Below are 27,238 nucleotides of genomic sequence, written 5' to 3' on the forward strand. Positions count from 1 at the left end.
ATGACAAATATTTTTTCGGGTGAATACGAGCGGAAAGAAAAAAAGGTCATTTGGGGATATTTTGCATAATAAGCTGCACAAAATCTCTCATATAAAAGTTGTATTAGGAAATAATCGATTTTGAAGGACACTGTTATAGGGGTTTGTTATTATGTTTGTGGTGGGTAAAACATCCCGTATTTTAATATTGCTCATTATGGTGGTACCAGTGTTTTCTGAGGTTTGAGAAAAAAGTTTGTGAACCGCTGCTCTAGGCATTCGTGTAAAAGATGCAAACATCTTCTTTAACCAAATATGAATGATGTATTGATATTAACATGTGGAAGCTCTCTTCCATTGGGTCCTCCTGACCACCAAGCATTTCTAGGCGAGGCCGTTTCATTGTTTATAAGACAGTTTTTAATCTCCAGAACAAGTCTTTTGGCCAATGTTCGTTGTGCTCTCGCGCTCCCCCAGCTCCAACTCCGTCTCTCCTCCCGGCCGCTGCTTATACAGGGCGACAGGTGATTAGATAACAAGGCCCAGGTGGGTCATCTACGCACCTGTCGCTGACTTTGAGGCCGGTCCTGGCACACCCTGCCTCGCTGCAGGCCCGCAGGCCACGCCCCCCCTCCACATAACACTTACAGGATTACTATATAACGTGCATGTCTTCCAAAGTGACGGCGTGGCGAAGTCGGTAGAGTGGCCGTGTCAGCAATCGGAGGGTTGCTGGTTACTGGGGTTCAATCCCCACCTTCTACCATCCTAGTCATGTCCGTTGTGTCCTTGGGCAAGACACTTCATCCTTGCTCCTGATGGCTGCTGGTTAGCGCCTTGCATGGCAGTTCCCGCCATCAGTGTGTGAATGTGTGTGTGAATGGGTCAATGTGGAAATAGTGTACCTTGAAGGTAGAAAAGCGCTATACAAGTATAACCCATTTATCATTATTTAATTTATAAAGTATTATGAACACAACCTATAGGGGGCGCCACTAATGTAATTTACAGTCATGTGCAAAAATTATGACACTGGGTTATAGAAGTTCATTTAAGACAGGGGTCGGCAACCTGCAATGTCAAAAGAGCCATGTTGGACCAGAAATACAAACAACTATTCTGTTTGGAGCCGCAAAAAATTAAAAGCCTTATGTAATTGTTATAACGAAGACAACACATGGAATGAGTGAATGAGAATATTAGCCTACTATCAAAATGACTTTAAAAGGCTTATATAAGTCTTATAATGAAGACAACACAAGACGTAAGTGTCTATATTAGCTATAATAGACTACTATCAAAATGACTGTGTCGCAGGCTGTAGCAAATCTTCGTTGACAAAAAATGTTGAAATGTAATATTTATTCTACACATTTTTACAACATTGGAAAACATTAGTCAAACGGAGGCTTCTCAAAGGGTGAGATAACTCCTGGAAATGACTGGCTGAGAGTGGCCAAAGGTATAGATGTGTGTGTCCAAGTTAAAGGAAACGGCAGGCCGTCTTCTTCTAATGGATTTACTGCAATCTTCGGCGACCTGGGTAACGTTTGCTGCATAAAACGTTTGGTGGACAAAATAACACCAAGAAGGAGTGGCATAAAACACGTATTTCTGTGGCAGCATCGGAGAAAATTGTACATGTAAAGCAGGGGTGTCAAACTCATTTTAGATCGGGGGCCGCATGGAGAAAAATCTACCCGATTGTTAAAATCACAGAACGCTAACTTAAAAATAAAGACAACTTCAGATTATTTTCTTTGTTTAAAAATAAAACAAGCACATCCTGAAATTGTACAAATCATAATGTTGTTGGTTTTTTTACACTTAAATGTTCAGGTTAATAGTATTCTATCTTATTTGTCGTTATTTATATTTTCTAAATTAAATTATGTGATAACGTTCATCAGTCAACTCATTGGTGTTAATTTTCAATCTATCAAGATAGAAAAATTATATCAAAATCAAATTACAGTATGTTATTTATGTAGTTTGTTCATTTTCCTCGACTGATGTACTAACATCATGTGGTTTATTTTGTACAAATGTAGCATCATCTACAAAGATACAAATAATTGCTATTGCGACATCCAGTGGACACATTTAGAACAGCTGTTTCATTCATTCAAAAATTTCACTTACATTTTTATACTTAGCAAACTCCTCCCGCGGGCCGGATAAAACCTTTTCGCGGGCCTGATCCGGCCCTCGGGTCGTACGTTTGACACCCCTGATCTAAACAAACTGCTGCGTCACAGTCCACACAACCACAGTGACTTCAAGGACCGCAGAAATTAGTAGGACAAAACGGCGCTCGCCAAATTCTCTCATGCTTTCTAACAATTAGGAAGGTTTGTGTCATGTTTGTCCTCCTACAGAAACCCTATTAAAACAATACATGACGCAGGTGGTGACCTTTGACCTGGCTGTGATCCCTTTACCAACTGGTGAATGTAAACCAGTGGTGTCAAACGTATGGCCCGAGGGCCGGATCAGGCCCGCGAACAGGTCTTATCCGGCCCACGGGATGAGTTTGCTAAGAAGAAAAATGAACGTGAAATTTTTGAATGAAAGAAACAGCTGTTCTAAATGTTTCCACTGGATGTCGCAATAGCAACACTTTGTATCTTTGTAGATGATGCTACATATGTACAAAATAAACCACATGATGTTAGTACATCAGTCGAGGAAAATGATCAAACTACATAAATAACATCCTGTAATTTGGATATCACCACATGGGCTCAGGAACACTTCAGAATACCACTGTCAGTAGCTACAGTTTGTCGCTACACCTGTAAGTGCAAGTTAAAACTCTACTATGCAAAGCGAAAGACATTTTTATCAACAACACCCAGAAACGCCGCTGACTTCACTGGGCCCGAGCTCATCTAAGATGGACCACATGATGTTAGTATACCAGTCGAGGAAAATGATCAAACTACATATATAACATACATAATTAGATTTTGGTTTTTATCTTGATAGATTGAAAATTGACACCAATGAGTTGACTGATGAACATTATCACATCGTTTATTCAGAAAATATAAATAACGACAAATAAAGATAGAATACTATGATACTACACAGCACCTCCAAGTCAGAGTCCATGGTTCTTGCCCTTAAAAGGGTGGAGTGCCATCTCCGGGTTGGGGAGGAGATCTTGCCCCAAGTGGAGGAGTTCAAGTACCTTGGAGTCTTGTTCACGAGTGAGGGAAGAGTGGATCGTGAGGTCGACAGGCGGATCGGTGCGGCGTCTTCAGTAATGCGGACGCTGTATCGATCCGTTGTGGTGAAGAAGGAGCTGAGCCGGAAGGCAAAGCTCTCAATTTACCGGTCGATCTACGTTCCCATCCTCACCTATGGTCATGAGCTTTGGGTTATGACCGAAAGGACAAGATCACGGGTACAAGCGGCCGAAATGAGTTTCCTCCGCCGGGTAGCGGGGCTCTCTCTTAGAGATAGGGTGAGAAGCTCTGCCATCCGGGGGGAGCTCAAAGTAAAGCCGCTGCTCCTCCACATCGAGAGGAGCCAGATGAGGTGGTTCGGGCATCTGGTCAGGGTGCCACCCGAACGCCTCCCTACACATCAAAAAGTCAGTGTTCAAAAACAAGAAAAAAAAAAAAAGTAGGGGTATTTTATTTGATCCGAGCAAAATTATCTGCCAATAGAACAAGAAAATTTGGCTTGTCAAGACTTTCCAAAACAAGTAAAATTAGCTAACCTCAATGAATACCTTAAAATAAGTATATTCTCACTAATAACAAGTGCACTTTTCTTGGTAGAAAAAAAAAATTGATCTTTTTGCTCAATATGTTGAAAAATATTCTTAAATTAAGTAAATGCTAGTGCCATTATCTTTACATAATGATATGCGCTCGGCATCATGATTTTTTTTCATGCTTGAAGTAAGAAATTATTACTTTAAAAAAGTAGTTTTATACTTGTGAGTGTTGATGACACAGCTTTGCATCAGTTGATATTCTAGTTTCAAGCATATTTTACTCAATATAGGTCAGGGGTCACCAACCTTTTTGAAACCAAGAGCTACTTCTTAGGTACTGATTAATGCGAAGGGCTACCAGTTTGATACACACTTAAATAAATTGCCAGAAATAGCCAATTTGCTCAATTTACCTTTAACTCTATGTTATTATCTTAATCTTTAATCTTTAATCTTATTATTAATAATTAATGATATTTATCTTTGTGCAAACACTGATCATCTTAATGATTTCTCACAATAAATATATATAGGAACAGATAAATAACAATATGCAACACTTTATTTTTATATTTTCTCTAAGTGCACATTTTTCAAATTGAACATTTTCAAATGATCACTTCTAAGATAGAAATCACAATATCCCATTTTAACTAGCTAGCCACTAACATTTTTTAACAAATCATGAATTACTTTGCACCATGTTTGTACAAATAATAACTCATGTAAAATACAAAAGTCAACTCTCAAATTTTTAAATAAATCATGTCACACTTTGAACTGGACACCAAATCTGTTATCTGTTTCTTTGTCAGTTAGTGAAGACCAAGTCTTTAAAATATTTTCTTGGATTTTCAAATTCTATTTGAGTTTTGTCTCTCTTAGAATTAAAAATGTCGAGCAAAGCAAAACCAGCTTGCTAGTAAACAAATAAAATTTAAAAAATAGAGGCAGCTCACTGGTAAGTGCTGCTATTTGAGCTATTTTTAGAACAGGCCAGCGGGCTACTCATCTGGTCCTTACGGGCTACCTGGTGCCCGCGGGCACCGCGTTGGTGACCCCTGATATAGGTCATAAAATCTCAGTTACAAGCTGTAATATCTTACTGAGATCATTTAGGACCAAAACCCTTAAAACAAGTAAAACACTCTAAGATAAAATCTGCTTAGTGAGAAGAATTATCTTATCAGACAGAAAATAAGCAAATATCACCCTTATTTGAGATATTTAATCTTACTTAGATTTCAGTTTTTGCACTGTAGGCATGTGTTTGGGGCACGTCCGACCGGTAGGAGGCCACGGGGAAGACCCAGGACACGTTGGGAAGACTATGTCTGGGAACGCCTCGGGATCCCCCGGGAATAACTGGGCGAAGTGGCTGGGGAGAGGGAAGTCTGGGCTTCCCTGCTTAGGCTGCTGCCCCCGCAACCCGACCTCGGATAAGCGGAACAAGATGGATGGACGGATGGATACTATTAAGTGTAAAAAACCCAACATTATGATTTGTACAATTTCAAAATGTGCTTGTTCTATTTCCAAACAAAGAAAATAATCTGAAGTTGTGTTTATTTTTTAAGTTATCGTGCCGTGATTTCACCAGTTTTAAAATGAGTTTGACACCCCTGATGTAAACAAATAAAATAGCAGTACGGCTCATCATGGGACTCCCACTTGTAAGCCACCCCTGCCTCCCTCAACTCCTCCCCACGGGCGATGACGTCACCGGGGGCTGTCTCCTGTAACAGGACCGTGGAAGTGATCGCACCGCACAGTCGCCAGTGCGCATCTCAGGACTCAGCAACTTTCCTCTGACCACACCAAACACTCTCGGAGTCACGCAGGGGGACACTTTACCAACATGGGTGAGTGCCTTAAATATTTCACTTTCACTCTTGGCGTGAGGGAACAACACCAAGCGACGCTGGCTCGCTTTTTTTTTTTGCACGCACTTTGCAAACTTTACCGTGCAAAAAAAAAAAAAAAAAAAGAACTCCACTTGTTTGTGCAATGAAGGTGTGCTGTTGTCTTGCGTGGAGAGTGGTGTGTCCCTAGTGGGATTGAGGCTGTGAGGAAAGCGATTAGAGAGATTAAAGTGTTGCAGGATTGTGTGTGGGTGTGTGTTCAAGATCACTTTCTAGTCTTGCTCATTGCTGCTGACTGCCACTCTTACTGCTTTTCTTGAGCTGGGCTAATCAATACTGATTGATTACCACTGATTCAATCAGTAAGTGGATCATTATTTGAGAGCTGTTTATTGAAGATATGCTATCAAGTGACCCAATGTACATACTGTCACTCATGGGTGTGTGTTTATTGGCCTTCCCAATAGTCCCACTAGTAATAATAGTATTGTTGTTATACTGCATACTTCTGGACCAAAAACGCTTCCTTTCCTGCATATGTAATTTGTCATCAATCGTCATACACTACAAACTGTTGGCACGTTGTGTAAATGGTAAATAAAAAAACAGAATACAACACCTCCTGGTACCCTAGCACCTCCAAAACCCTCAAATCTAAACTCCAAACATCTCAGAACAAGCTAGTCAGGTTACTTCTAGACCTCAACCCCAGATCCCACCTCACTCCTACCCACTTCTCTAAAGTGGGCTGGCTCAAGGTGGAGGACAGAGTTAAACAACTCGCACTGAGCCTAGTCTATAAAATCCACTACACCTCCCTGATACCGAAGTACATGTCAAACTACTTCCTTAACGTAAATGACCGCCATAACCACAACACCAGGGGGAGCTCCACTAACCACGTTAAACCCAGATTCCGAACTAACAAAGGTCTTAACTCATTCTCTTTCTATGCCACATCAATGTGGAATGCGCTCCCAACAGGTATAAAAGAAAGGACATCTCTATCCTCCTTCAAAACCGCAATAAAAGTTCACCTCCAGGCAGCTACAACCCTAAACTAACACCTTCCCCGGATTGCTAATAATCAAATGTAAACAATCAAATGCAGATACTTTTTCTTATGCCTTCTGATCTCTCTCTCTCTCTCTCTCTCTCTCTCTCTCTCTCTCTCTCTCTCTCTCTCTCTCTCTCTCTCTCTCTCTCTCTATGTCCACTACTTGCTGTCCATATCCTACCCCCCCCCCCCTCCACACCCCTGATTGTAAATAATGTAAATAATTCAATGTGATTATCTTGTGTGATGACTGTATTATGATGATAGTATATATGATAGTATATATCTGTATCATGAATCAATTTAAGTGGACCCCGACTTAAACAAGTTGAAAAACTTATTCGGGTGTTACCATTTAGTGGTCAATTGTACGGAATATGTACTTCACTGTGCAACCTACAAATAAAAGTCTCAATCAATCAATCCTATATTCAATTGAATAGACTGCAAAGACAAGATACTTAACATTCGAACTGGAAAACGTTGTCATTTTTTTGCAAATATTTTGCTCATTTGGAATTTGATGCCTGCAACGTGTTTCAAAAAAGCTGGCACAAGTGGCTAAAAAGACCTGAGAAAGTTGAGGAATGCTCATCAAACACTTATTTGGAACATCCCACTGGTGAACGGGCTAATTGGGAACAGGTGGGTGCCATGATTGGGTAATAAAAGCAGCTTCCGTGAAATGCTCGGTCATTCACAAAAAAGGATGGGGCGAGGGTCACCGTGTTGTCAACAAATGCGTGAGCAAATTGTCGAAGAGTTTAAGAACAACGTTTCTCAACGAGCTATTGCAAGGAATTTAGGGATTTCGCCATCTGCAGTCCGTAATATCATCAAAAGGTTCAGAGAATCTGGAGAAATCACTGCACGTAAGCGATGATATTACGGACCTTCGATCCCTCAGGCGGTACTGCATCCAAAAAGCAACATCAGTGTGCAAAGGATATCACCACATGGGCTCAGGAACACTTCAGAAAACCACTGTCAGTAACTACAGTTCGTCGCTACATCTGTGAGTGCAAGTTAAACTCCACTATGCAAAGCGACAGCCATTTATCAACAACACCCAGAAACGCCGCCGGCTTCGCTGGGCCCGAGCTCATCTAAGATGGACTGATGCAAAGTGTAAAAGTGTTCCGTGATCTGACGAGTCCACATTTGAAATAGTTTTTGAAAACTGTGGACGTTGTGTCCTCCGGAACAAAGAGGAAAAGAACCATCCGGATTGTTGTAAGCGCAAAGTTCAAAAGCCAGTATCTGTGATGGTATGGGGGTGTATTAGTGCCCAAAGCATGGGTAATTTACACATCTGTGAAGGCACCATTAATGCTGAAAGGTACATACAGGTTTTGGAGCAACATATGTTGCCATCCAAGCAACGTTATCATAGACGCCCCTGCTTATTTCGGCAAAACAATGCCAAGCCACGTGTTTCAACAGTGTGGCTTCATAGTAAAAGAGTGCGGGTACTAGACTGGCCTGCCTGTAGTCCAGACCTGTCTCCCATTGAAAATGTGTGGCGTATTATGAAGCCTAAAATACCACAACGGAGACCCCGGACTGTTGAACAACTTAAGCTGTACATCAAGCAAGAATGGGAAAGAATTTCACCTGAAAAGCTTCAAAAATTGATCTCCTCAGTTCCCAAACGTTTACTGAGTGTTGTTAAAAGGAAAGGCCATGTAACACAGTGGTAAAAATGCCTCTATGCCAACTTTTTTGTAATATGTTGCTGCCTTTAAATTCAAAGTTAATAATTATTTGCAAAAAAACCCCCAAAGTTTGTCAGTTCCAACATTAAATATCTTGTCTTTGCAGTCTATTGGTGGAAAATGATTTGCAAATCATTGTATTCTGTTTTTATTTACAAATTACACAACGTGCCAACTTCACTGGTTTTGGGTTTTGTACATCTGCAACTTTTACCCGGATCAAAACCAAAATGAAAGTGGCTTACCCCTCAAAGTGTAGTGGAAGTTGGTTGAGTAGTTTTTAATCCTATTAACAAACAAAACATTCACGATTAAAGTGTACAATTTATCAGTGAAATTATTCACAATTCGACACTGTTCCGGGGTCAAACTATTGCCAAAACATTGATAAACAGTACAGGTGTGTTTTTTTAAAGTAACATTTTAAAAGTCATAGCCATAAAAGTGTAAAAAGAAGTTATCCACTGTACAATAGTCGGGTGTAAAAACAACAAAAAACTCAATTTTTGTGCGATAATAAGTTAATCATTGTAAAACTCCAAAGTAAAAAAAACAACTGGATCTTGACTTTGGTGATGAGTGATGACATAATATGGTGACTTTCATGTCACACATTGTTGATACTGTCTTTCTGGAATATCCATCCATCCATCCATTTTCTACCGCTTGTCCCTCACGGGGTCGCGGGGTGTGCTGGAGCCTATCTCAGCTATTGTTGCAAAATTAACATTTTAATTGTCATGCAAGTGTAAAATGAAACGAAGCACTGTATTTGATTAAAATCTAAAAAAAACAAAAAAACTTTTAAACTACTTTAATGACATGGAAAAGTTGTAAATGTTAATTTTCAATATTTTTAAGTGTTGTGCAGGCGTAAAAAGAAGGTAACCACTTTTAAAAGAATGTGTCATAAAATCTTGATGAACTATTTTCTTATAAAAGCAACATTTTTTGTTGTTGTATTATATTTGTTATATTATTATATATTGTATATAATATATAAAAATATATAAAAACAATATATAAATACTTTAAAAAATATATATAAATAATATAATATAACAATATAATATATCAGCATATTTTATATACTGTATATATAGTATGTAAATATTACATATACGTTGTATTGCTACTATGGTACATTTTAAGTCTACTTTATACCTGCATTACCCTTTCCAGCCTTTGTAACTGAGCTACTGTGTGGGACAATTTCCCTTGTGGTTCAATAAAGTTTTTCTAAGTTTAATTTTAATATGGCCTATTACTGCCGTACAAGTGCAAAATAAGTCAACCCCTGGTCAAAGTAATCTGTTCCAGTGTCAAACCGTCATAAAATCTTGATTAACGATTTTCTTGTAAATGTTAAAATTTTAAAATTACTCGCCATACATGTGTAAAAAGAAGTACATTATATTAAAATCGGGAAAAAAAACAAACAAAGCTCATTCTAAAAGAGAAAGTTGCACAGATACAGTACATACCTACACACTCAAAAGTTCGTACATCCACACACGCATTCACTGTACAAACATACATATACACATTCTGTACATATACATTCACTGTACAAACATACATATATATATACGTTTCATCAAACATATATTAACGTTGTTGCCCTACGGGAAACTGGGTAACACATGGCACACTGACAAAGCTTAACCTGTTGTTACTATAACAATCTACAAGGTTACTATAGTTGGCTTCTCTTTCTTCCCCTCCATTTATCTGCTTTCTTTTGTATTTCAAGTTATCATTACATTTATGTATTGTTGCATTTGAACAACTGTATTGTTGATAATAGAGGTAATTATTGTTATCATTCATTATCAATAGTGCTACTTGTATTGCTCCATTTGTAGTGTAATAATGTTCATTGTCATTTTTGTATTATTATTTATTTCACTAACTGCTTCTTTGCTAGCACTTTTACATCATATTTGTACATATCCTATTTGCTGATGTTGTTCTGTTGTTGTTGTTATTGTTGTTGTTGTCTCTCTGTCTTATCCCCCTCTTGTCCCCACAATTTCCCCCTCTGTCTTCCTTTTTTTCTCTTTTCATCCCACACTTCTCTTTCGTAAAGTAAATTTGTACAGCCGATATAGGCATTTACATCAACTATATGATTGACCTGAGTAGCTCGACAGTACAAAAAAAAAATGATGCTAATTTTTCAACACTGTTGATTATTCTGATCAATGCAAAAAAACAGGCGTTCAGAACATTCCTAAAGAGAATCTCCAATCCTTTAAAAAAAATACATTCTCAAAACGTATTCTTAACTTTAATGAGATGGGAAAAGTTGCAAATGCTCATTTTTGCTCCCGCTTCATGGTCGGTAAAAAAGAAGTTAACCACTATCAGTCCTAAAAAGGGATGACATTCACGCTGACTTTTATAATTGTTACTGCTGTTCCTTTTTCCTTGAATAAACGTCAAAAGAAGAAGCAAAACAATCATGTAGAGTTAATCGTTTGATGAATATTTGTTTGTCTGCATGCGATCATCTCAGGGTTATTGAACCTCGGACATTCCAGTGTGATGACTTTTGGGATAATTCTGCTAAAAGTAGGTCCAAGTATAACCCATGATTCCAAGCGGTTTTGTGTGTGTGTGTGTTTTTTTTTTCTTGGCCGTGAGAGTGAGAATATGTATCAATGCTCATTAATTCGCCAGGAGGCTCCCACAGAGGCGTCTTTGTGCTCCTAATTTGGAGGCGCTCCTTTGTTGGAGCCTCGTTCATGAAGACCCAAGTTCACTGAATCGCTGAAGAGTTTCAGAGCGGATGGCCTTTGAACTGAATACCCCTCACCCCTCCTCCTGACACGGCAACCGCCATCTTTGTGTGACTTACATTTAACTTAGAATCATGGCTAATACGCAAATTAAACATAATGGAGGGCACTGGCATGGAAACAGGAGTTAAAAACATTCTCTGATAAGTCTATTAATGAACATGTTTCTTAAACTTGGGATATTGTTGGCTCTACCATATTGACCCAATTATGGGATGTTTCTTCTCCGAGAAAAAAGTCTGAATTGGCACAATAGGCCATGGCGCATGTGCATGGGATTTTTATGGATGCTATGAGACAGACAAAAAATGAGTGGAAAAATGGGAAAAGCGAAACAAATATGTAAAGAAATTAGTGTTGTCCCGATACCAATATTTTGGTACCGGTACCAAAATAATTTCGATACTTTTCGATACTTTTCTAAATAAAGGGGACCACAAAAAAATTGCATTATTGGCTTTATTTGAACAAAAAATCTTAGGGTACATTAAACATATGTTTCTTATTGCAAGTTTGTCCTTAAATAAAATAGTGAACATACAAGACAATTTAGTAGTAAGTAAACAAACAAAGGCTTCTAATTAGTCTCCTGACATATGTAAGTAACATATTGTGTCATTTTCCATTCAATTATTCTGTTAAAATTATTAAGGACAAGTGGTAGAAAATGGATTATTAATCTACTTGTTCATTTACTGTTAAAATCTGCTTACTTTCTCTCTTAACTTGTTCTATCTACACTTCTGTTAAAATGTAATAATCATTTATTCTTTTGTTGTTTGGATGCTTTACATTTGTTTTGGATGATACCACAAATTTGGGTATCAATCCGATACCAAGTCTTCACAGGATCATACATTGGTCATATTCAAAGTCCTCATGTGTCCAGGGACATATTTCCTTAGTTTATAAAAATAATATACATTTTTAAAAAAGAAGATGTTGTGATGCCAGAAAATATCGACGTAATCATAGTAGTATCGACTAGATTTGTGCCAGTACTTGGTATCATTACAGTGGATGTTAGGTGTAGATCCACAAATGGCGTTTGTTTACATTTTGACGCCGGTGAGCTACGGTGTGTAGTGAAGCATGTTTAGCTATTCCTCGTCCTGCAGGGATGATACTTGTAAGAAACTAACTTTATTTGTCGCCATGGAGACGAGGATTAGTGATTTAGAAGTAGCGAAAACACTGCGGACGGCGGATGGACGTTAGCCGGTAGCTAGCAAGCCATGTCTTAAAGCACCTCTTCCTGAGGGTGTTTCAGTGTTAGTACTTCATCTTTATCGTTAAGTTTTTAAGCCAATATGCGTTCGTTCTCCCTTTTTCTATCTACACACTGTGTCTGCTTGTAAGTACTCCTTGATTGTGCGCTGCCGAACATGCTAGTCTGCTCATAAACCAGCAATGAGGACCGGTGGAGGACCGCTCCTTTTCAGAGGCGGTATAGTACCGAATATGATTTATTAGTATCGCGGTACTATACTAATACAAGTATACGATACAACCCTACTTGGGATATTGTTAGCCTTATCATATTGACCGAATTATGGGATGTTTCTTCTCCTAGCAAAAAGTCTGAAAAGACATCTAATTGGCACAATTGGCCATGACTCATGTGCATGGGATTTTTATGGATGCTATGAGACAGACAAAAAATTAGTGGAAAAATGTGAAAAACGAAACAAATATGTTGAGGAATATAATTTAACTTTCTTTTTTTCTTTTTCTAACGAGCCGCAGCTTGTTGAGAAGAGCTATATGTGTTTTAATGTTACAGTCTCCAAAAGTCACCAGTAACACCAAAAAAAGTTCCAGTACCGATGCCAAAACATATTTCAATACTTTTTTATACTTTTTAAAATAAAGAGGACCACAAAAAAACTTCATTAAAAATCTTATGATAGATTAAACAATTTTGGCATTAGATAACATAGTGAACATACTAGACAACTTCTCCTTCAGTAGTAAGAAAGCAAACGGGTTACAAAGGCTCCTAATTTGTCTGCTTTTCCTACTCTGTCATTTCCCATTCTATTATTTTGTCAACATTACGAGTGACAAGCGGTAGAAAATGGAGGGATGGATTATTAATCTACTTGTTCATTTACTGTTAATATCTGCTTACTTTCCGATTTAACATGTTCTATCTACACTGTAATAAACACTTACTCTTCTGTTTGGATACTTTACGTAAATAGTTGTACTACTAATTTGAGTATCGATTCAATACCAAGTAGTTACAGAGTCATACTCTGGTCATACGTAAAGCCCTCGTCCGTCCAGATATGCATTTCCTGACTTTATGAACAATTAAATGACAAAAGATACATTTGTGATACCAAAAATATGGATGTAATCATTGTAGTATCAACTATATACGGCTCTTGTGCTTGGTATCGTTACAGTCGATATTTGTATAGCTCCACCATTTGTTTACATTCAGGAGCGCTAGCTTACTGTTAGCGGTTAGCTATCGTATCCTCCTACGGTTGTTTATCTATTCCTCGTCCTGCCGGGATGGTACTTGTAAGAAACATTGTTTATTTGTTGCCATGGAAATGTGGATTAGTGATTCAGAAGTAACTACAATACACTCAAGGGACGTTAGCCGCTATGTTTTAAAGCACCGCTTGCTGTTAATAGTTTCACGTTTTTTATCGTTAGTTTTTTTCGTCCATTATTCCTCTTCTGTCTCAATACTGTTTCTGCTTGCAAGTACTCGGCACACATTACCAGCAATGTCACCACGACCCGCATTCATATGCATGAAAACAAAAAAAGTACTCATATTTTCAATGGCAGTATAATACCTATTTTAATTCATTAGTACCGGTATACCGTACTACTCTACTCTGAATACATGCTAAATATAGTGACAATGTTGCTCATTTGGAAACACTGATCCCTCATGTGTGGTCTTGTTATTCTCTGGTTGACCAGGTACGTAATGAGGTGTGTTAAGTGTTTTAGTAGCAACGTTCTCAGACATGAATATGTGGTAATTAGGTATTGCCAAATCTATTTGTACACAGATGAATAAACACTACGTCTTCGCAGGTGACGCCAAACATCAGAGCTTTTCTTCCTGTCACTCGCACACACCAGTGACCTGGAGAGTAGACAAAGAGCCCCCTCTCAAAGATTGTTAGCATGTTAGAAAACGAAAGGAGAGGAGTCCTGACTACCGTATTTTCCGGACCATAGGGCGCACCGGGATATAAGGCGCACTGCCGATGAATACCGTAATTTCCGGACTATAAGCCGCTACTTTTTCCCCTCGTTCTGGTCCCTGCGGCTTATACAAGGGTGCGGCTTATTTACGGCCTGTTCTTCTCCGACACCGACGAAGAGGATTTCGGTGGTTTTAGTACGCAGGAGGAAGACGATGACACAATGATTAAAGACTGGCTTTTCATATACTGGTAGGCTGGTTATTTTGATAACGTACAGGCGAGCACTTTGTATTACTTTGCACCGTTGTATTATTTGTACTCTGCACGAATGCTGTTCGCCATGTCAAAGATGTGAAAGTTTGATTGAATGATTGAAAGATTTATTGTTAATAAATGGGACGCTTTGCGTTCCCAAACAGTCATCTCTGTCCCGACAATCCCCTCCGTGGTAGCAGGAACCCCTATATACTACGGTAATTACACATCAAAACCCTGCGGCTTATAGTCGGGTGCGGCTTATATATGGAGCAATCTGTATTTTCCCCTAATTTTAGCTGGTGCGGCTTATAGTCAGGTGCGGCTTATAGTCCGGAAATTACGGTAGTCTATTTTCGATATTTTTTCATGAAAAACCGTCCGACCGGAACTCTCTAATAACTGAAGTTCCTTGGGTGAATAATGTAAACTCACTACACCGGTATGTTTTAGCGCTTTCATGGCGAGTTCACTGACAGATACAAGTAAGAACTTTACACTACTTTATATTAGAAATGGCAACAGTGGAGGATGAATGTCACATAACAAGAAGATAGAGAAAAAGAAGAAGCCTATCGACTACGGTGTCGGCACGGACTACAAAAGCGGACTCGCGCAATTTTTCAGGATTTGTGAAGATCCCAAATGCACATCAGCAGGTAACAGAAGGTAAGAAAAGTTGCTTTTGCATAATATTGCAAAACAAAACACCAGATAATATGTCTTACATTATACACACACCATAATAATACTCGTATGTTTAATGCGCCAACAATCCACCAAGTGGTGCGGCTTCATAACTTACCAAAGTCGTACTAAAATATTTTGATGGATTTTTGAGTGCCATGTGTAATGTTCTATATTTTCAATGGAACATATAAAATGTTGGTGTTGTTTACTTGAGTCATATTGCAGTCTACACGTATCTCTTATGTTTGACTGCCGTCTACTGGTCACACTTATCATTACAGCATGTACCAAATAAAATTGCTTCGAGGTCAGTGAACAAAACCAGAATTATTCCGTACGTTAGGCGCACCGGGTTATAAGGCGCACTGTCGAGTTTTGAGAAGAAAAACAAATTATTTTAAGTGCGCCTTATAGTGCGGAAAATACAGTAGTTTTCATTTAATTTTGATACACGTCTTATATCTGGGCCAATATAATATTGTCAGGTCAGTTGTAGTTTGTAGTTTTGAGCCTTTTTTTAAAAGATTTTATCACATGTGTAACATTTAAGACCAAACTAATCAAACGCAGCACATTGTTGGTACTCAAAGCCAAGTTCTGATCATAAAATATAAGTTTCTTCCTTAATGGAAACTTTCCTAGTGTTTTCAACATGCTTGAGGTGAAGGTTGTCCAAATCACATCCAGATTTTTAACGCCATCTTTTTTTTTTTTTTTTTTTCCCTGAGGAAATAAATATGACGTTTAGTAATGCCTTGGTGATGAAATATGTTTTCCAGCTGCTCTTGACTCCAGGGTAGAAGTGGATGCGTGAACACGGTGTCAGATGTTACAGTGAAGGCTTCATGATAACGCACACACTCAGGGGTCAGGGGTCATGTTGTGTCCTTCATGATGATTTTTCATACCCAAAGTGGAGTCTGCCTGTTGTTTTTTTTTTTTTTTCTACTCTGGGATTTCCACATTTCTGTACAATGTCTGGAAAGTGTCACATCAGCACGTGTAACACATAGTTGTTGGACAGTGTGCGCCGTGACCCGGCATCCTGAGTCGAGGCGATGGCGCCCATCGCTGGGCCTGCGGGGGTGTTTTTGCAAGTTTAGCATCAACAACATGTCAGCGGAGTCACTTTATCTTCCCCCGTGCTCCCCGGAGACGCGATACACCCTTGCAAAGGGTTGCACAAGTCAAATGAGATAACTTCTGCACATCTCTGTCCTCATCAATCAACACTAAATGCTCCTCACTCTGTAGTCATTCAATACACAGATCACGCTCAGCAATGAGGTCACTGTTGTCATACTTGGGCTTTTATCCATTGGCACCAAGAAACTGACTGTTTTATTTTTTTTAACTGCTTTTTTTTTATGCAGCATCTTTGCCATGCTTGATGCATGTTCATGTTCTGGAAACGTCTGACCCCCACTGAAGACAAAGTAGGCTATTGAGCATTGTGACTTGAAATGATTGGAATATCAATCAATCAATCAATGTTTATTTATATAGCCCTAAATCACAAATGTCTCAAAGGGCTGTACAAGCCACAACGACATCCTCGGTACAGAGCCCACATACGGGCAAGGAAAAACTCACCCCAGTGGGACGTCGGTGAATGACTATGAGAAACCTTGGAGAGGACCGCATATGTGGGTAACCCCCCCCCTCTAGGGGAGACCGAAAGCAACGGATGTCGAGTGGGTCTGACATAACATTGTGAAAGTCCAGTCCACAGTGGATCCAACACATCAGCGGGAGTCCAGTCCACAGCGGGGCCAACAGGAAACCATCCCGAGCGGAGACGGGTCAGCAGCGCAGAGATGTCCCCAACCGATGCACAGGCTAGTGGTCCACCCGGGGTCCCGGCTCTGGACAGCCAGCACTTCATCCATGGCCACCGGACCTATGCAACTCCCCCTCGCAAGGGACAGGGGAGAAGAGGAGAGAAGAAAAGAAACGGCAGATCAACTGGTCTAAAAAAGGGGGGGTCTATTTAAAGGCTAGATTATACAAATGAGTTTTAAGATGGGACCTAAATGCTTCTACTGAGGTAGCATCTCTAACTGTTACCGGGAGGGCATTCCAGAGTACTGGAGCCCGAATAGAAAACGCTCTATAGCCCGCAGACTTTTTTTTGGCTCTGGGAATCACTAATAAGCCGGAGTTCTTTGAACGCAGATTTCTTGTCGGGACATATGGTACAATACAATCGGCGAGATAGGCTGGAGCTAAACCGTGTAGTATTTTATACGTAAGTAGTAAAACCTTAAAGTCGCATCTTAAGTGCACAGGAAGCCAGTGCAAGTGAGCCAGTATAGGCGTAATATGATCAAACTTTCTTGTTTTTGTCAAAAGCCTTGCAGCCGCATTTTGTACCAACTGTAATCTTTTAATGCTAGACATAGGGAGGCCCGAAAACAATACGTTACAGTAATCGAGACGAGACGTAACGAACGCATGAATAATGATCTCAGCGTCGCTAGTGGACAAGATGGAACGAATTTTAGCGATATTACGGAGATGAAAGAAGGCCGTTTTAGTAACACTCTTAATGTGTGACTCAAACGAGAGAGTTGGGTCGAAGATAATACCCAGATTCTTTACCGAGTCTCCTTGTTTAATTGTTTGGTTGTCAAATGTTAAGGTGGTATTATTAAATAGATGTTGGTGTCTAGCAGGACCGATAATCAGCATTTCCGTTTTCTTAGCGTTGAGTTGCAAAAAGTTAGCGGACATCCATTGTTTAATTTCATTAAGACACGCCTCCAGCTGACTACAATCCGGCGTGTTGGTCAGCTTTAGGGGCATGTAGAGTTGAGTGTCATCAGCATAACAGTGAAAGCTAACACCGTACTTGCGTATGATGTCACCCAGCGGCAGCATGTAAATACTAAAGAGTGCAGGGCCAAGAACCGAACCCTGGGGAACTCCGCACGTTACCTTGACATAGTCCGAGGTCACATTGTTATGGGAGACGCACTGCATCCTGTCAGTAAGATAAGAGTTAAACCAAGACAAGGCTAAGTCTGACATACCAATACGTGTTTTGATACGCTCTAATAAAATATTATGATCGACGGTATCGAAAGCGGCGCTAAGATCAAGAAGCAGCAACATAGATGACGCATCAGAATCCATCGTTAGCAATAGATCATTAGTCATTTTTGCGAGGGCTGTCTCCGTAGAGTGATTTGCCCTGAAACCGGATTGAAAAGGTTCACAGAGATTGTTAGTCACTAAGTGTTCATTTAGCTGCTGTGCAACAATTTTTTCGAGAATTTTGGAAATAAACGGAAGGTGGGAGACCGGTCGGTAGTTTACCATGAGGTCAGGATCGAGGTTCGGTCTTTTGAGCAGAGGATGAATAACCGCTTTTTTGAATGCTAGGGGAACAGTGCCGGAGGAAAGTGATAAGTTTATAATATTTAACACTGATGGACCTAATAATACAAACAGTTCCTTGATAAGTTTCCCAGGAAGTGGGTCAAGTAAACATGTTGTTTGTTTTATCCCACTTACACGCTGTAATAATTCCTCTAATGTTATTTCATCAAAAATAGAGAGACTATTTTGGAGGGCAGTGTCCGTCGTATATACAGTCGTATTTGTGTTAATAGAACCCAGTTGTAGCTGGGATGTGTTGTCTTTAATCTCCTTTCTAATGAGTTCAATTTTCTTATTAAAGAAATTCATAAAATCATCTGCCGAGTGGGTGGAGCTACTGGGAGGAGTCCCTTGTTGGGTTAGCGATGCTACTGTACTAAACAGAAATTTAGGATCGTTTTTGTTGAGGCGGATGAGATTTGAGTAGTATTTAGCTTTAGCTAAGGTAAGCATGCGTTTATAAGTTATTAAACTATCACTCCATGCTTGATGGAAAACCTCAAGTTTAGTCGCGCGCCATTTGCGTTCCAGTTTTCTACATGATAATTTATGAGCTCTAATTTCTTCTGTAAACCATGGGGTGCGCCTTTTAGGGGCCCTTTTTTGCTTTAGCGGTGCTATACTATCAATAATTTCGCGCAAGGCATCGTCAAAGTCGTTAGTGAGGTTATCAATAGAGCCGACATAATTTGGGAATGGTGCCATTACCGAAGGCAGTAGGTCAGCAAGAGTCATCGTTGTGGCAGCATTAATGTTGCGGCCGCTATAGCAGTTATTATTATTATTAGCTTGTTGACAAAGAGTCAAAACTTCAAATTTTATAAGGTAATGATCGGACATTACTTTAGTATATGGAAGTATCATAACTTTGGAGGTGGTGACACCCCTGACAAGCACTAGATCTATTGTATTACCGTTGCGATGCGTGGGTTCATGTATTATTTGTGTAAGACCACAGCTATCAATTATGGTTTGGAGCGCCACGCACTGAGGGTCCGATGGGGTATTCATATGGATATTAAAGTCCCCCATTATGATTATATTGTCGGCGTGCGTCACTAGATCAGCAACGAACTCTGAGAATTCACTGATAAAGTCCGAATAGGGCCCAGGGGGGCGGTAGATAACAGCCAGGTCGAGAGGTAGCGGTGTGACAGACCTCATAGTAAGCACCTCAAACGATTTATATTTATTATTTAGGTTAGGGGTAAGGTTGAAATTTTCATTGTATATTAGTGCGACACCCCCTCCCCTTTTAAGAGGACGGGCAACATGCGCATTCGTATAGTTAGGAGGAGATGCCTCATTGAGCGCAAACAATTTGTCCGGTTTGAGCCAGGTTTCGCTAAGACCAATGTCGTTAAGATTGTTGTCTCTAATGACCTCATTAACCAATAACGCCTTGGGAGACAATGATCTTATGTTTAAAAAGCCCATATTATAGGTATTGGGCTGTTTTGACGAGTTTTTGTTAAGATTATCCGTAGTGGCAATATTAACAATGTTGCGTTTATTATGCGTAGTGCACTTTAAATAGTTTCGACCATATCTAGGAATTGATATGACGGGAATTTTCCGATTGTTTGCTTGGTGCTGCAATAGACTGGACATATCATACTTTGCCACCTCAGTAGAATGCATGTCCACCTCTGACACAGACACAACAGAAAAAACATTATGTGAATTGTGTATTATTCTAAGAGAATTGCTATGCGTACATGGATTATCCAGCCTGGCGCTGGCTAGTTCTAGCTTAACTGACTCCTCACCCGGACTAACAGACATTGTAATTGCCTGTGACCGGGCTTGCTCTAGTGTAGTCAGTCAAGTGAGACTTAAATAGTAGTCTATGTTTCTAGACAGGATGATGGCGCCTTCCTGGTTAGGGTGAAGGCCGTCTCTCATCAGCAAGCCTGGTTTGCCCCAGAAAGAGGGCCAGTTATCAATAAACGTTAGTCCCTGCTGCCTACAGTAGCTAGCCAACCACTTGTTAAGCGAGACTAATCTGCTATATCTCTCATCATTGCCTCTCGCAGGCAGGGGGCCAGAGACAATTACTCGATGCCTGGACATCTTTCTGGCGAGATCACAAGTCCTGGCTATGTTTCTCTTTGTAATCTCTGACTGTCTCATTCTAGTGTCATTGGAGCCAACGTGTACAACTATATTCGCATAATTAGTGGTGCGATTAGCCTGTCGTACGTGTTTACTAGGCCTGTTGCGAGTTAGCTCCCTAAGATTAGCTTCAATGTCAGGTGCTCTGGCCCCGGGGATACACTTTATTGTGGCTGGTTTGCTAAGCTTTATGTTTCGGGTGATGGAGTCCCCTATGACTAAGGTGTGGTGCCCGGTAGACTGGGGTGTAGGACTAGCTAAAGAGCTAAATCTATTATGCGTCTCAACCGGTACACCGTAGCTTGTAGGCCGCTTAGGACTGCTACAAGCTGGGCTAGTTAGCTCGCTACAGCTAACGCTAGCAGATGTGTCCGCAACATCTAAAGTTACGACATTACTCTGCTCTAACTGGCGGACACGGCCCTCTAGCAGAGCCAACCTCTCCGTGAGTATGGTGCAAGACGCGCAGGAAGCCATTACTCACAGTGTTTTCTGTCACCGAGTGAAGTTCCTGCTGTCCTCAGGGAAGTGGTCGCGGTCTGTGGGAGTAGCTTCCTACTGACCGGCGCTGCCTTTTTCCGCGCTAGCTTAGCAGCTAGCTAGCTGAGGAAAGGGTGGTGGGACAGAGATCGGGTGATTTGCAAGTTAAATAGTACCACTAAATATGTTTGAGAAGTGATAAAGAAAGCTGTAGAACAATTAAAAGCACACAGATAGAGCGATACTTAGCTTTTTCGCAACAGCGAACAGACGGCGAGCAGTCACGCACGGTGAACCGGAACCGGAAGAATAGAAGACCCTGGCTGACTAGGGATGTCTGTGTTCAAGCTTGTGCAATGGCCATGACCTCCACTGGAAGGCTATTCATTGTGTGTGTGTGTGTACTTGTATTTCTACGCTTCTTGAGACATCAACAAGGAAAAGTACCTTCCATATGAGGACCGGTGAACAAGTTAGGACATAAATCATGGTCCCAATATGGAAAACCATTGCATCTAATAGAGAATGTCTAATTTGCACCCCTATTGGTGAAATCTATCAAAATTAGGGTGGTCCCAAAAAGGAGGTATTTTTCAAATGGACTGTGTGTCGGTTTTAAAAGTGCTCCCCCTCTGGTCAACATATGAAATAACAAGTGTGTGTAAAAAATTGAAGTGCTCCCCCTCTGGCCAACTAATGTAATAACGTGTGTGTAAGAAATTGAAATGTGCCCCCTTTGGCCAAAATTAATTAAAAAGATAAATAAATATGTATATAGAGACTTACTGTAATAACTTGAATTAATGAAGATTAAAAAACAATTAAAAAACAAAAAATTCAAAAAATAAATACATTAACTAAAAGCACTCTTTTTGTCACAATATGTCGACTTCTTTCTTATAAAATTGGGAACAATTTCTCATTCTCTCTGTTTTTGTAATATTGCAATGTTTTCTTGTAAAATTATTACTTTTTTAATGTAAAATTATTACTTTTTAATGCAAAATGGTGACATTTGTCATATCAAATTTAGACTTGTGTCACAATATTGCCAATTTTTTGTCGTTCTTGTAAAACAAGTGACATATTTTGCCAAGAAAATTCCGATTACTATTATAATATTACCAACATTTTAAAGTTTTCTTATAAAATTGTGACTTTTGGCGAGTAAAATGACTCATTTCATAACATTGCCAAAATGTTAAGCTTTTTCTTGTAAAATTGCGAATGTTATTGAGTAAAATTCCAACTGTTATCATAATATTGCACAAATGTTCAGTTATTCTTGTATAATTTTGACTCGTGTTGAGTAAAATTACGACTTTTTTTATAATACTGCCAAAATTCTACGTTTATCTTGAGAAATTGTGACCTTTTTCTTGTGAAATTCCAACAAATTTTTCACAGCAAACTTTTTTATTTTTGCATAATATGTATATATTATTAATGTTGTAAATACACATCTTTATATAACTAGAAAGGGTGGTCCTAAAGAGGTAGGCATTTTCCAAAGGTCTCAAAAAGGTAACAAATACAAGAATGTGTGTGTGTGTGTGTGTGTGTGTGTGTGTGTGTGTGTGTGTGTGTGTGTGTGTGTGTGTGTGTGTGTGTGTGTGTTCATGTATTTCTACCCCTTCTTGAGACATCAACAAGGAAAAGTACCTTCCATATGTGAACAAGTTAGGATTGAAATCATGGTCCCAATACGGAAAACCATTGCATCTAATAGAGAGCCAAATACTAGAGTCCGTGAACATTGCTCCAAAGTCAGGATTTTTTTGTTGATTTAATGTGCATACAAAAGTAAACATTGACAGGTGCAAAGGCAGCAATATATGATAAAACAAGACAGCAGCTAAAGAAGGACTTTCCTATTCATCCAAGAAAAACCCTGATTTAAAAAAACCAGCTGATTTTACGACTTCCGATGCTGACGTAAGACAACCCGCGTTCCATATGTGACCATAGGATGAACAAATACACTATGGTACTAAGACTATAGTGGCCATTAACAGTTAACTTCTACAGCTGGGTTGTCCAAAGTGCGGCACAGGGGCCGTCTGTGGTCCGTGACTCGTTTGTCATCGGCTTTAAGCACATTTCAAAAAACAAAAAATAGAGATCTCATTTGCACCCCTGGTGGTGAAATCTATCAAATTAGGGTGGTCCCAAAAAGGAGGGATTTTTCAAATTGACTGTGTGTCGGTTTTAAAAGTGCTCCCCCTCTGGTCAACATATGAAATAACAAGCGTGTGTAAAAATTTGAAGTGCTCCCCCTCTGGCCAACATATAAAATCAAAAGTGTGTCTAAGAAATTGAAATGCGCCATTTTTGGCCAAAATTAATTAGTGTGTGTGTGTGTGTTTTGAAGAGCCACATGGTCAAAGGGTATTCTCTATGCAGTGCAGCCTCTATAGTCCCAACATCTGAAGTTGCACAATTGTCGGTTCTGTGTTAAGTTTCGTCCATGAGGAAGTTTTTCTTTGCCTCCAACACTGAAAGTGCAGCTCAAACATGGTTCTGTTGGTTTAAAGAGCATGCTTCTAAACTTGGTATGGGGCTGAGCCGATCCAGTATCGGGTTCTGATACTAGCATTACTCACAAATGGGTAATTTGTGAGTAACCTGATTTCTCATACATGAGCCATGTCTTTGCTTTCATGTTGTTTGCTGTTTGCACCTGAAATGACCGTATTCTCCGGACCATAGGGCGCACCGGGTTAGAATAGAATAGAAAGTACTTTATTGATGTAAGGCGCACTGCAGATGAATGGTCTATTTTTGATCTTTTTTTATATAAAAGGCGCACCAGATTATAGGGCACATTAAAGGAGTGGTATTACTATTATTTTTTTCTAAATGTAAAACACTTCGTTGTGGTCTACATAACATGTAATGGTGGTTCTTTGGTCAAAATGTTGCAAAGATGATGTTTTACAGATCATCTTCAAGTCGCTTTCTGAAAGTCGCTTCAAGATACGCCGTTTTGTGGGCGGTCTTTTTTACGTGGCTCACCTTCGACAGCGTCTTCTCCCCGTCATCTTTGTTGTAGCGGTGTAGCGTGCAAGGACGGGAGTGGAAGAAGTGTCAAAAGATGGAGCTAACTGTTTTAATGACATTCAGACTTTACTTCAATCAATAACGGAGCAGCATCTCCTCATGCAACGACACAAGAAATGTGTCACGTGAAAAACCGTCCGACCGGAACTCTCTAATAACTAAAGTTCCTTGGGTGAATAATGTAAACTCACTACACCGGTATGTTTTAGCGCTTTCAGGGCGAGTTTACTGACAGATATAAGTAAGAACTTTACACTACTTTATATTAGAAAGGGCAACAGTGGAGGATGAATGTCACATAACAAGAAGATAGAGAAAAAGAAGAAGCTTATCGATGGTGTCAGTACGGACTACAAAGGCGGACACGCGCAATTTTTCAGGATTTATGCAGATCCCAAATACAGATCAGCAGGTACCATAAGGTAAGAAAAGTTGCTTTTGCATAATATTGCAAAACAAAACGCCAGATAATATATCTTATCTTATACACACACCATAATAATACTCGTATGTTTAATGCGCCGACAATCCATCAAGCTGTGCGGCTTCATAGCTTACCAAAGTCGTACTAAAACATTTTAAAAGATATTTGAGCGCCGTGAGTAATGTTATAATAAATAATGTTTTCAATGGAACATTTAAAATGTTGGTGCTGTTTACTTGAGTCATATTGCCATGATAGTGCAGTCTACACATATCTTTTATGTTTGACTGCCATCTACTGGTCACACTTATCATTACACCATGTAGCAAATAAAATTACTTCGAGGTCGTCGGTAAGCAAAACCAGAATTATTCTGTACATTAGGCGCACCGGGTTATGATAGATAGATAGATAGATAGATAGATAGTACTTTATTGATTCCTTCAGAAGAGTTCCCTCAGGAACATTATAATTCCAGCAGCAGTGTACAGAATTGAGATCGATTTTAAAATGTAAAAAGTAAATAATGGTATAAATAAATATTAATTATTGTTTTGCAATTATTGATTGAAGTAAGGTCTGAATGTCATTAAAACAGTTAGCGCCATCTTTTGACACTTCTTCCACTCCCGTCCTTGCACGCTACACGCTACAACAAAGATGACGGGGAGAAGACGCTGCCGAAGGTGAGCCACGTAAATAAGACCGCCCACAAAACGGCGCATCCGGAAGCAAACGTCAGAAAGCGGCTTGAAGATGATCTGTAAAACATAATCTATAAAACATTTTGACCAAAGAACCACCATCATGTGTTCTTCCACATTTTGTTATGTTACAGCCTTATTCCAAAATGGAATAAATTCATTTTTGTTCTTAAAATTCGGCACACAATACCCCATAATGTCAAGGTGAAATTTTTTTGCAAATGTATTAAAATTAAAAAACTAATAATCAAACGTAAATAAGTATTCACAACCTTTGCCAGTTTAAAAGTGAGATTTAACTGATCATCCTTGAGATGAGCTTGAGCTTCATTAGATTCCACCTGTGGTAAATGCAATTGGTTGGACATGTGTCAAATTTTGAGGACAAAAATGAATGTATTCCATTTTGGAATAGGGCGGTGACATAACACAATGTGGAAAAAGTGAAGGGCTGTGAGCACTTGTAGAATATCCACTGTATTGAACTGATCTGTAGGTGTAGCTGAGACATAATGGATGACACACTCTGACATTTTATCGTTTCTGAAAGATATAACCCGCACATACATGCATAATAAGACATGTATGTATATTTTTCTACGCGTCCACAATGTGTTTGCAGCGTCCACATCTGCTGTTTTGCCAGTGGAGCAGCGGTCTGGATCAGTGTTTTGTTGACAGTCAGATGATTGTTCTAGAAGCCTTGCAGGACAAAATGGAACCATGCAGCTGATGAGTGTTCATTCAAACATTCAGCAAGCATTTGGATCCACTTTGGGCATGTTTTGTTCTTGTGTTTGTAGCACTTTTATGCATGTTGCTCCCAACGAACACATTGATTCAACAGTGAATGAGGGTTGTTTTGTGCTTATACGTCAATTTTATGGTAACACATGATATCTTTTATAAGTGTGGGTCCGTGCCAGAGAGGCTGGTGAGGATCTGGTCCAGAGGAGCAACCAGTGGTGGTTTAAGACTGAAGTTGAGAAAAATCACAGTGCTTTTCCATCCAGGGTGTGGCCGTGACAATTCAAACAGGAATTTTCTGATTTGACGTAGTGGCGAAAGCGTGTAATTGCAACTGTGTTGTCCCTCACATGATGCATTGTGGCCTAAAAATGCCCAGACAAACTCTAAACCTTATCTTCCCGGTATTTGCATCATTATCACCTAAAACTGACCAAAAAGTTACTTTATTATATGTGTATATATATTTATGTATATATATATGTATATATATATATATATATACATATATATATATATATATATATATATATATACATATATATATATTAGGGCTGCAACTAACGATTAATTTGATAATCGATTAATCTGTCGATTATTACTTCGATTAATAATCGGATAAAAGAGACAAACTACATTTCTATCCTTTACAGTATTTTATTGAAAAAAAACAGCATACTGGCACCATGTTGTGGACATTGGGGGTGCAGCATACACCAATAATAACACAGAAATGCATGGTAGCTCCCGCCATCAGTGTGTGAATGTGTGTGTGAATGGGTGAATGTGGAAATACTGTCAAAGCGCTTTGAGTACCTTGAAGGTAGAAAAGCGCTATACAAGTATAACCCATTTATCATTATTATAAATGTAACTCATCAGAACTGAATCAGATATTGTACACGTTTCTGTTGTGAATAATAAAGGATTCATTTTAGGCTGCCTCTGAATAATAGCATGAAATATTCCAGCACCTTCATAACGTTTAGTTATACTAAAGCAGGGGTGGGCAATTAATTTTCACCGGGGGCCGCATAAGCAACCCGAGCACTGCTGGAGGGC

The 27,238-nt window shown here is 39.4% G+C and overlaps 1 protein-coding gene across 3 annotated transcripts in view; it reads left to right on the plus strand.

Annotated features, from left to right (window-relative positions):
• The first annotated feature begins 5,415 nt into the window (after window positions 1-5,415).
• The window catches only part of gpm6bb (glycoprotein M6Bb), a 105,802-nt gene continuing 83,979 nt past the window's right edge, over window positions 5,416-27,238 (plus strand). For all 3 annotated transcript variants that reach the window (XM_062069127.1, XM_062069128.1, XM_062069129.1), the window contains exon 1: window positions 5,416-5,568. In XM_062069127.1, the coding sequence (XP_061925111.1) occupies window positions 5,565-5,568 (4 nt within the window). In that variant the 5' untranslated portion in view covers window positions 5,416-5,564. The remainder of the gene's footprint in view (window positions 5,569-27,238) is intronic.

This window comes from Entelurus aequoreus, linkage group LG14 (genome assembly GCF_033978785.1).
Source record: "Entelurus aequoreus isolate RoL-2023_Sb linkage group LG14, RoL_Eaeq_v1.1, whole genome shotgun sequence".
NCBI lineage: Eukaryota > Metazoa > Chordata > Actinopteri > Syngnathiformes > Syngnathidae > Entelurus > Entelurus aequoreus.